Genomic DNA, 11,796 nt, shown 5'->3' with positions numbered 1-11,796 from the left:
TACCTTTGCAAATGTCATGTTATAGCTGTTGGTATAATTTTCTGCTCTCTTTTTCTTATGGTTTTATCACTTTTTCTCAGTAAGAATGGACAAGTTTTTTTAAGTCTTAGTCTGCCACATCCAGGGTGAACCCCCTTGGCCGCACAGTACCATTTTGGGTGTAAAGGTGAATGCAGGATGTTCTTATTTACAATACCTGTATCTGTGACCCACACTTGAAAAGTGATTGTTGAGGAGATAAACCAAAACAGTCTGCAGCACATCCACACACTGCAGGATAGAACAGGACAAAAGAACATTTATTTACACTGATATAAAAAGCTGAGCATCCTGTTTCTTACGTTAAATATACACCCGGCGTACGTTTATTCAAAAAACTAAAAAAGGGGATTGTTGTCACTAAAAAAGGGGATTGTTGTCACTAGGATGATTGTTTATATTGATTATTTTTTCCACTTTATACAAGATATCTACTGTTACCTTTGGCTGCTGCATTACACACAGAGGTTAGTTAAACAAACCTAAACCCAAATAAAAGTTAATGATCTTATCAACAAAAACAAAAAAACAAACAAAACAACCAAACATCAGACCTTTCGTCAGTCACACATGATTCAAGACATGACATTTAAGATCATTTCAATCCAGTATCCCACAAGCTTTCAGGCAGATATTGTAATTCCTGTATTTTGGATAAACTAGAACAGCAGTGACAGCTCATATTGTAGATACTGGCTAAAAACGTGATAACAGGGGTGTTTGCAAAAAGATCTCGTCGTCAGTAGCCTGGAGGAAAGAGTTTGTTCCCCCTCAAAAGAAGTGACGTTGCGCGCTTCCTCCGTGTCTCAATAAAACGTGCCTCACGCATGGGCCGCGCAAAGGGAGGAGAAATTGCTCAAGGCGCACATGAATGCCAGGGACTGATTGATCCCGCTTTTTTAAATTTATTTTTCAGCATTTTTTTCAGGCGCCGGTCAGATCAACGCACGCCATTTCGTCAACATCGTCCGCTGCCCATTTTTTTTTATTTTTTTTTATTTTATTAATTCTTATCCGCTCGGCTCCTTTTTTTTTTGTTTCGAGAGCACCTGCCCCGGGGATACAGCGGCACATCCGTGCTCTCCGAGCGGGATCGCGGGTCGGACTATCCAGCTGCGCAGGAGGGCTCCCCTGCGGGACGCGTCATGGGATCCGCGAGAATCACAGCTGATTTTCACACGTACACCTGAGGATTTTCAAGGCTTTTATTATTAATATTACCATCTTTTTTTTTAATCAACAGAGCACTCACTGATTACCACTGCGAGTATAAATAATTTGCCAGTCAGGCGGATTTCTGTCTTCTCGGAACTTTTTTTTTTTTTTTTTTTTAACTTGACTTCTCACGCACGGCTACGGGATGATCCCATCCAAGTGCTTGGAGGTGGTCATCATCTTGTGTTGTTCATCACTCACAAACGGTAAGCGGTTCCTCATCCTGATATTAATCGCTTATTAAAATCGACAGTTTTCCCCCGAGGAGTTGGATTATACCTTTGCACACTCTGGCAGTGAGGCAAATTTCCAGGGGTGTTTGAATCGTTTCACCAGACACTTTATGTAACCAGTGTAGAGTGAAAAGTAAAGGGATGGTTATATTTTTTACAATTATTATGTTAACAAAAAGAATTATTCCTTTGTCAAACGACATTGTAACTAGATATCACGTTCTAAGGGCGGAAAAAGGGTTAACATGACAGTATTTTCAGTGAAACAATTACAATTCTATATAAATATTTTGGTGGAATTTCTAGTTGTATGTTTGTAAGATCGTGACTAAACAGGAAAAGGCTGTCATTCGGTCTGCAGTTCTTTCAATCTCCACGAGAGGTGGTCTTGTCCCATTGCAATAGTTGATTATTAAGTTCATAAAATGTGAGTATCAGGTAATGAGCCGTACAGTATTATATGTATCAGTATCAGAAATGAACATAATGTTTCAATGTATGTACTGCTGATTTAATGGTCATGCAGTACATTTTTAATTGAAGCAATTTTAAAGTCAGCTTGTTTGATACTATGGAATAATTTTATTCCATCCATTAATATCATCTAGTAATGAGGATTAAACATCTTCAGAAGGGAATAGATGTTTCTTTCTGATGGCAAAATCTGCTTCATTGTCAAAGTGTACCACCACAAAGTACATTTTAGGCTATAAAAGGTGGATGTTAACGTTGCTCCTCGCCTTGCCTGGTCTGGTTGTGCCACCTTCCTCACCATTTCCAAATAAACAACATATCCAAACAAAGGAAATACCGTTCACGATGGTGGCCTGCCACCTCTCCGACACTTGTACACACTTTCAGTCCAAGCTGCTTTGTCTACAATGTTTTTAAGCTGATTTCCTTCACTGTCCACGCACAAAGCGTGGGAAAGACACAAGGAGGAAACGGATGTAGGAGCAAAAGGCAGCCTGGAATTGTTCTGGTTTGCAAAGGTCACAGATTTGTGACATGCTACCTGAGCAAAGAATTCATCACGAAGTTCCTTGTCCTAGTGAGCAACATTGAACTCCATCGACAAAAAAAATAATAGGGAGGAAAGGACAGAATTGTTCCCGCATATGAGGCACTCACTGGTAGAGCGATCACTTATTAATGGAGCTCTGGCCTGCCTCTGTTTAACACCTGCATATCTATATTTTGCATAAAGGTTAAAGCCTTTCCCACGTCAATGTGATGTGATAGAGTAAAAACTGATTCTCCGATATCAGGTCACTGTCAAAACTTTATGACACATCCTCATTAAATTCTATCAAAACATGAATCGAGATGTGAAGAAGATTGCTTTCCATCGCATGTGCGCAGAATCACCGATAGCCATTTATGTTTACTTTTTTTCTCTATTGGACTGAGTTCTTAACTATCAGTCTTTACTGCAATGTATCTGTCAGCCCTTTGTCAGGAGAGGAAAGTCCTTTCAAGATGTCTGTCTTGGAAGAAGATTTGATGCTGCAACTAATTTGTTTGGGAGGTATTTTTTCTTCCCTCACGGACACTTGAGATGGAGTGGAAAATGGGAGTAATGAGAGGTCAACCGAGTCCAGTAGCGGCTCGATGCTCACTGGCAGTATGTCTTGAGTCCTGCAGGCAACATAAGAGAAAACACGATCACCCGGATTTGTAGACTTTTTGGCCGGGCAGAGAAAGTTGTGTCCATACATGTAGATATTTAACTGGACAAATTGATTTGAGTAGCTGTTCTTATAGCAGGATAGAAGCATCTGGTCCATACTAGGAGTAGCCAGTCTAAGCCTGCAATATGTTTTCTTTAAATCCTGCATGAGATTTCAATTTCAAGGAGCTTCTGTCTGCCAACAAGTCTTAATTAGACATTATGGAAAATGAATCCTTTAGGGTTACCATTTAAGAATCTCATGTTGGAGATTCTTGTTTGTTGGCTCTACTCATCTTTACATATCTCAGTGCGGCCACCCATCATGGCCAGATGTTCCTTTATTTTGCTTTTTTTTAAGGGGTGTCTAAGGTATTTTACCTCCAAACTTCCAACAGCTAATATAGAGCTAATAAAAAAGGTGCTCTCTCTAAATGTTGTCTTAACCTTGAAGCTGGCAAGGTGGAGGGGTTTCTGAGGCGATCCGGGAGACGGGACAGGCAAGGTAGAGCAGAAAAAACAGTTTCAACTCACAATTTTGATTGAGTATTTTATGGAAGATTGTAATTCTATTATTTTATTCTGCCACCAGAATAAATTCTCGCTCAGTTAGTCATGAATTTTTACCCAGTTGATAGCATATCATCTCACAATATTTTGTCCCTTTAAACTTGAAATTGGGATAATTTATGCACATATGTTTCTACATGGTCCTTTTAATTGTTCCCAAGGCTCAACAGCCTGTCGGCCAAGGCATTTGCTACTGTCTCAGTCTCATCGCCAAGGTTATGTGTTCTGACTCACTACTACCTTCACAAGAATATGGTGCATTACTCTCCCCATTTGTAATCTTTGTTGTCTCCGAAATATAAGGCACAAGAGGCCATTAGAACAAAAGAGTCGTCAAACTCCATTGTTATGTTTACCTTGAAAAACATAATCTTGTAAAATTAAAGACAGATTGCATGTTGTGGCTGGAAAGGATGTATCGGAAGCTGATGTGGACATTACAGTGAATTCCGCACATCAATTCCCCAACTTGGATGACAGAGATTTGCGGTTTCCGCTTCAATTTAGTCACCGTACAGTAGCATTTTAACTTCTTTTATTGTGCAACTTTAAGTACAAGTTACTCACAACTTGCACACAATGAGTTGCCAGTAATTTCTCCCCCCTCATTGTCTTTCCTGTCCTGTTCTCTTCCAGCTTGTGAAGATATAGGTCCCTGATGATTTACCAATGCCCTCCCCCCACCCCCCCTGAAAAAAAGCAACCTTTATACATGTTAAGTTGTAGTAATATAGTAACACCATGTTGTCGTTGCAGGATTAAAAGGAATCAAATTAGATTTGTTAATGATGAGCTTTAAAAAAGGGATTGGATCAAGAAACAACATCATCTAGAGTTCAACTGTTCAGCAATAACCCCGAATTGCGACTTTCTTTTTATTTCATTTATCTGTTTATTTTTTTGCTTTTTGGCACGTTTTCAAACGAAATACTTCAATTGCATCTGGGTTACTGTTTAATGCTATGTGACTCACACAAGAACTCACCCAATCCAGCACCCCTCTCTCCCTCCATTGTTCCATGCCTGTCCTCTTCTTAATGGCTCCTAATGAGAACCAGCTTCAGGGCTTTGAACCAACACAATAAGCGCAATTTCTGGCATTTTTCAGTCGGTCTGCTGCAGGAATGCAGCACACAGCTGTTGCGGGGGGTTAGGGGTGTCTGGACGCATACTGAGGTCACTGTTAGGCAGGCACTGGTAGAGGTTGGATTTTGTGAGGGTGTTGACCGACAACTGCACGGAGTTCTTTTAGATTTTGTTCTTATTTTTGGTGGGCATCTCTGGGCCTCCTGCCAAAAGTTGTCCAGCCATTTTTACAAAATAAGCTGTTATTGCCCAAGCAATGCATGATTTGTGATTTTAACATTAACATTTTTGTAAAAAAAACACAAGTTGCATTTTTATCAGTGTACAGCTATAAAACTCTGTCAAATAAATGGCATGCAGATACTTTTTTGGGACAAAAGATTATATACTGCTCACTCTTCTGGCAATTTATAATTAGAAGTTCCAGGGTTCCAGCTCTGTTTGATTAACCATTATAATGCTATTTCTTGGAGTTCAATTGCATGAACATGTGGGTGATGTCAAGAGAGGCCAGAGGCTCATTCAACCTGCACATCAGTCCAGGTCTGCTGAGTGAAAAACATGCACAGTAAACCACAAAGACAAAGAGTCAGACTAATTTGTTTGGCTGTCAGATTTGTGTCCAACAAATGTGATGGCAACACAAACTCAACACTAAAAGGAAATTGGCCTTACGGGTTTGGAGAAATCAAAAACAGATTGTTGTTGATATGTGAACTGTCTTGGACTATCCAGTGTGTGAAGGTTAGGAAGCTCTTTATTTTTATGTCATTATTCAGCTCAAAACATGCGGTATTACATAATGAATGAAGTGCATGAGCCACATCCCTTCCTTTTTGTATACCCTGGGACAGTAAAACAATAGTGTTTTAATATTTTCAGAGGAAGTAAATATTGAGTTCTACCACCTACTTTGGCAACATTAGCTCACTCTTAGCACAACAGCTGCTCTGAATAAAAAAATCCAAGGCAAACGTGGTTTTGTGAGTTTGCAAATTCAGGTGTCTGCAGAACTTCATGCGCTGTGTAGTGTGTGTGCATTTAAAGATGTAATTATCATGGGTTTTCATAAAAGAAACTGTGTAATTTCACTGCCTATCTTATAACAAGATACATAAAGGTTTTCATTGGACCTCCATCTATGACTTAATAGTCTTCATTCCTCACCACAATAACTAGCGGTTCTAAGAGCTGAGTGAACAGAGTGAAATGATCCCCCCTCCTGGACAGCAGGCAGGATCACATTATTTCCCACGCTTAATGATAAGTGAATGGCCTATGAACAAATGCAGAAGGTTTATACCTGATAGAGACCATCCTGACCATTCATTTTCCCCACAACACTGTGAAAATAACTTGAGCTTCAAAAGTGCATTCAATATTGTTGAATGTGGCAGCCTTCTCTTTCTTTATAATGTACAACCACATCTTTATGAAATGATGATGGAGCGACAATCAATCCACAGCTAAAGTGACTTGGTTTATTTGTGCAAGTTTTAAGCTGATTGGAAATCACGGCAGGCAAATAACATATTTTTTGACAGCTCTGATATTTGGAGCGATGATTTCCCCCCCTAAAAAGAGATCTTCTGCAGAAAGCACAAAACATGCATTCTCAACCCTAAAGCAAGCATATATTGTATCTCTTAATCAATGTCAGATAAATCATATTGCAACTGCAGTGTTACTTTGCTGTATTTCTGTACAAAAGGGTTGCAGCTGCTATCATCGTACTGGAAACAATCTATTGAGCTTGATGTGCTATCCTGTCTTTTCTGGTTATCTCTTAAAGCTATTAAACATAAATTAATTGTGTAAAAAATGTCCGATATCTGCACCAAATTAAACTACAGCATGGGTGTCCATGTCATGTTTTATTTCAGACTTTCATTCATAGTTATCCTGATAATAAATCTGAAACAATGTCATCAGCGCTATCATTTATTTTTATTTCACATACCTGCAATTAAACCAACAGACTCAATATATTGTGCCTCACCTCCCTCACAGCAGGCAAGAAATTTCGTAGTCATTAATTCGTAACTGAGTCCAGTTGCATGAAGGGAGCCAAAATTTGACAGTTTCCCTGTCATCTGACCAAATATGGATTCGAAATTTGGACCGACCAGTGATATCAGAACTGCACTGCAGCTTATTCATATCAGCAGCCGCAATCACCAATATTATAGTAAAAACAAAACAAGCATCTCATCTATCCCCTTCCAACAGTGAGGATAGGCTCTTCTGATAGGTCAATTTAGCCTTTAACAAATTCTGATTTTTTTTTTTAATTATCAAATAATCCCAGTAGATTAAATTGCTTTTTCTCTAAACAATCATGTATCTATTAATTAAAAGATACCGTCCAAAAAAACCTTGATATTAATCATTCTCTGTGTATGTGCGTGTGTGTGTCTTTGCAGCAGGACATTCAGGTGGAATTCATCTGCCCAACATTAAGCCGTCAGTAAATCCTCTGATTCTTGAAAAGGGGAATACACTTAATCTCTTTTGCAGGTGAGTAAATCCAAAACAGTAATTGAATATTAATATTAATTAGATAATTATTAAAAAAAACATACAATTTACATCAGATAGAACATTTTAGATATGCCACTGATATTTATATAATATAAAGGCCCATTTTCATTTTTTGACATGTTGCAAAATATTACAAAATGTATGAGCCGTATGATTCTTGTCCTTCACCGGCCAGTTATCTGATATCAGTCGGGAGGCGAGGAACCCTCTGCTTGGAAGTGTTGTATAAACACTGCAACCCCTCGCAGTACCTGGAAATCTAAAGTTCTATTCTCCCTTCATGATGAAAAGAGCCAGGGTTAAAAAGCAGGATGTGGCCAGACCTTTCTATACTTGCTGTCCTCAAGGATGCTGGGACAGTCTGACAGGATCCAGTGGTTGTAGTCCATATTTGTCATGTTCCTGCCATTTCCCTCAGGGATGATAGGACTCAAGTATTCAACATTCACATTTATCGAGAATTTAGAGAGTATTTTGTCATGTTAAAAGCCTGCATGGAATGTTTATGAGCTCATTTCTTTCTAATTGAATGCTTCCCTATATGGCCTTAGCTAAGATGCTGGCTCATATTATCTTGTTTTCTGTCACTGGGAGGAGAGCTTGTGGTTATTTGACCTAAAATTCTGTAAGCAAAGGCAGTGGTATGTAAGACATGTTTGATGTTCCTCTGGGATGTCTTTAATGAGAGTTTTAAAATGGATACTGTGTGGAAAGAATGTGTTAGTTAAGCACATTATTTGAGAGAAACATGTTCCCATGTGAAAGTTCACATCATCCAATGACTTAAGATTAACTTTAAATAAACTTAAAAGAGTATTAAGCCAGAATCTCCCGAGGGGAGAAGGAGATGCTTCCATCCTGACCTGCAACGTTTTAGAGTTTATTACCATCTGTGACACTTTGTGAAAATAGGTCTGTGTCATGGAATGTGACTCAAGAGTGGTGTTAAGTTAAAAGTTGAAAGTAACTGATCAGCGTAAAATGTAACGGTCTGTTTAGTTATACAGGTGAGCCTAGATCATTTCAACTTCAGGCAGTTGGACTTATTTAAGAGACGCTGTCTTATTCACATTTTATGTTATACCTTTCCGATTCATTTCCTCTGTTAGGGGTCATGATTCCCTGCACTGGACACTTCCGACCCCAGTTGATCAGCGTCTCTCTTTTCCAAGAGGAGGGATTAAGATGCAGCCGTGTGATTCCAGACACAACCACTCTCACTGCCTTCAACTGACAATCACAAATTTGATTGCCAACCATACAGGGATGTACAACTGCGCATACTTGAACAACACCTCAAAAAATAGCAGCACCTTCGTCTTTGTCAAAGGTAAGATCCTCCAGGCACTTGAAGATCGTGATACTTTAAGTACTTCCAAGAGATTGCTTTCCACCGACAGTTGATAACTAGTGTGACTAACAGAACACAATCTGTTAGTCACAATGTTATAGTCCCCTGTTACAATCCCCTTTCTCTTGAACAGCTTGATATTAGCTTCACAAAGCATATATAATTCCTCCGACTGTACTCAATACAATTATGTAGTATAAAGAACAAATCTTTAAACAGTAGCATATATAATAATTCCCTCTTGAACTGGAATTAACTATCTAATTTACCTGCATTTGTATTAGTGAAAGTAATATAGGAGGGCTTGTACAAGAGTGGTTATCTCAGGATTGCTGTCTACTGACAACGCATATTGGTATGATGCCAGACTGATGCTGGACAGGAAAGACTGGAGTTTTGACAAGACGCAGTACGACGATTGCAAAACATCCATTGTAAAGAGGAAGAGAAAAAGGCCGCAATTTTACACACAACGTGCGATTGCCAATAATCTTTTCACGCACTGAGCTTATTGTCACGCAAAGGCATCCAAAATGGGGTGATAGGTGATAGGGTAGTGGGGTGTGATTTCTTTGAGTCAGTGGTTTCATCTGTAGTTGAAAGGGAGAGGGTGTTTGCACCAGACGCCCTTGTCATTGTCTGTGATTTCCTGCTCTGGCTACTGTTTTCCTAAGTGTCTCTTTAAGTGGCACATGGCACTAGTTACTGTTAGAGTAACAGTAGTATTCAAATGATTTTTGTAGGCAGCTCAAGGGAAGTGTTATGTCAGCCTTAAAACTTTTTATTTAGAAAACACTCACAAACGAAACCGAAACAAAAGTCGTTATTCATGTGATATTAGTCCAAGTTTTACTTTTTATAGACTATGATGATTAAAGATTTTTTTCAATCTTTTAAACAAGATTAAACAATTCCCAGTTTGCTTTGCTAAAGAGCAGAATGCAGTGTCTGTGTTTAGTCTGACAGTCACATTATACAGCCTTTCGCTTACTTATTAGATCATTTTGCATGCTTATTTTTTCAAATAGCTGTTCCTTTATCTGGCCACTGCTATTTGACCTCAAACCAATCGCAGACTATTTATGTAGCCGTGAGGTTCCCACAGCATCACAGTCGTGTGAAGCTGGGCTGCACGGTTGAAACACACAACTTGACTGATCCTCCCATCTCTGGTCTGCTGCGTAATCTTGTGAACTGCTGTTACCCCTTTGATCCCTTTTGGCGGATGCACTGACATTGTCTTCATTGAGTTGCGCTGCAATGCACATATATTTTTCAACTTTCCATATCAACACGTGTAAGTTAGCAGCATATAGATATCTCAAAGGACAAAACAGAATGACCCACGTTTTTTTTCCATCCTGTATTTTAAATGCTATCTATTTGTTTTGAATCTTTTATCCCTCAGATCCTGAGCAACCGTTTGTTGAACCACATGATCAGACACCTTACGTCTTGGAAATATTTGAACAGGATTCTCAACTCATGGTCCCCTGTTATACATCTTCTCCAGATACTTTAGTAGAACTGGAAGTGGTAAGGCATCACAAGGACCACATTATCAGGCCTCCTGCTTTTTCTTTCAAAAAACAAGTATACATACAGACAACCAAAACAAACACACACACATATATATGTATATATAATATATATTAAATATGTGTGTGCGTTTGTATCTCTCTATATATATATATATGTTCGTCAAAAACATTGAAAATTTAAATTTTGATGAAGACCGATTGAGTTTAAACCATAGAATTGTAAGATTTTTTTTTTTATCCTGCTTAGAAAAAGATTTTCTCATTAGTCGTTTTGGCAACTTGCTGGTTGTCACACCCTTTATTACTCACTGCAAGTTACAGTAAAGGACAGGCCAATGGCTTGTCTGAAGGAAGCTCAGGGAGTGAGGGGAGTCGTTCTGTCTGTTTCCTGTAAGACCAGGAAGGTGCTCTAAGACTGTTTGGCTCAGAATAGATTCTGAGACTAAAATTAGTCTTTCTTACAAACATCAGGAAATACAACACAAAACATGGGAAACAACAGGTAACTAATCCCAAATGCATTTAATCGCATTTAATAAGAAAGCATAGCACAGATGTTAAGGCAAGGTAGCCTGTCTAGCAATAAGGTTTGAAATAGATTTAATTGATCACTCTTAAAACATGAGGTGTGATATTTAATTTTTCATTCTCACATACTTATTATGAAATGATAATAAAGCAACAGTTAAAAGTCAACTGACGATCCTGAGTAAATTTTTAACTGATTGGAAAAAATGGCAGACAAAGTAAAAAAAATTTCATCATATTATTTTGATAGCTTTTGTATTTGGGTCTATTCCATACCATGATGTCTTTTACAGAAAGGTTAAAATTGCGCTCTCAACAGGAGATTAACCAGGCAGTTAAGTTTATTTTAAACATTCACCGATTTCAGATAAAACTAACAACTACCGTTTGTTTCGCAATTCACTACATTAGTTTGGTGACTCCCTCTATTCCTCTGCTACATTTTTGTGTAAAAGAGAATCAACCTCAGTTAATCTTTGAAAGAGGTATACTGTTCTCTCTTTACTTCCTTTTGATTTAAAGACCAAGTTGGATAATTCCACTTTATCATCAGCATATTTCAGCCAGATATCATTGGGACATATTGACTGTTTTAAACCTTATTTTCATCAGATGTTTCAGCTTTATTCTTGCAATATAATGTAATGGTTTGAGTCCAGTCACTGTGACAGTTTCAAAGAGCCAAACATGTAATCTGTAAAGATAACTTATCTTGCTTCTTAGCTCAAGCGCCTTGTCTTTCCTCAATGCATTTTCAGCCCCTTTGCATACTTTACTTTCTTCAAGCTGCAGAGTTCCTTGCAAGTCTTCCTTGCTTGATGTGCTCCCTACATTCCTCATGTACCTCTGTGATAAAGTTCATTTCCCAAGATGGGCGGGAGGGTGGTGGTGGTGGTGGTGGGGTGGGAGGATTGAGAGGCGGTGAGGGGCTGATGTCCAGAAAGCATTGTTTGGCTCCTGTGTCTGGAATTTGGTATCCACTCAATTGATTTCTTGAAACAAAAGTGATAACCTTGACAATGA

General features: G+C 38.6%; 1 protein-coding gene across 2 annotated transcripts in view; it reads left to right on the top strand.

The window, feature by feature from the left end:
- The first annotated feature begins 934 nt into the window (after nt 1-934).
- The window catches only part of kdrl (kinase insert domain receptor like), a 44,220-nt gene continuing 33,358 nt past the window's right edge, over nt 935-11,796 (top strand). Inside the window, exons 1-4 of one of the 2 annotated variants that reach the window (XM_086158653.1) lie at nt 935-1,460; nt 7,236-7,329; nt 8,463-8,683; nt 10,113-10,240. In XM_086158653.1, coding sequence (XP_086014779.1) covers nt 1,400-1,460; nt 7,236-7,329; nt 8,463-8,683; nt 10,113-10,240 — 504 coding nt within the window. In that variant the 5' untranslated portion in view covers nt 935-1,399. The remainder of the gene's footprint in view (nt 1,461-7,235; nt 7,330-8,462; nt 8,684-10,112; nt 10,241-11,796) is intronic. The other variant, XM_086158654.1, reaches the window with a different exon arrangement.

This window comes from Fistularia commersonii, chromosome 13, assembly GCF_037954325.1.
Source record: "Fistularia commersonii isolate RoL2024-O1a breed Wild chromosome 13, RoL_Fcom_v1.0, whole genome shotgun sequence".
Lineage (NCBI taxonomy): Eukaryota > Metazoa > Chordata > Actinopteri > Syngnathiformes > Fistulariidae > Fistularia > Fistularia commersonii.
The sequence above is the reverse complement of the archived record's forward strand: the minus strand, read 5'-3'. Positions and strand labels throughout refer to the sequence as shown.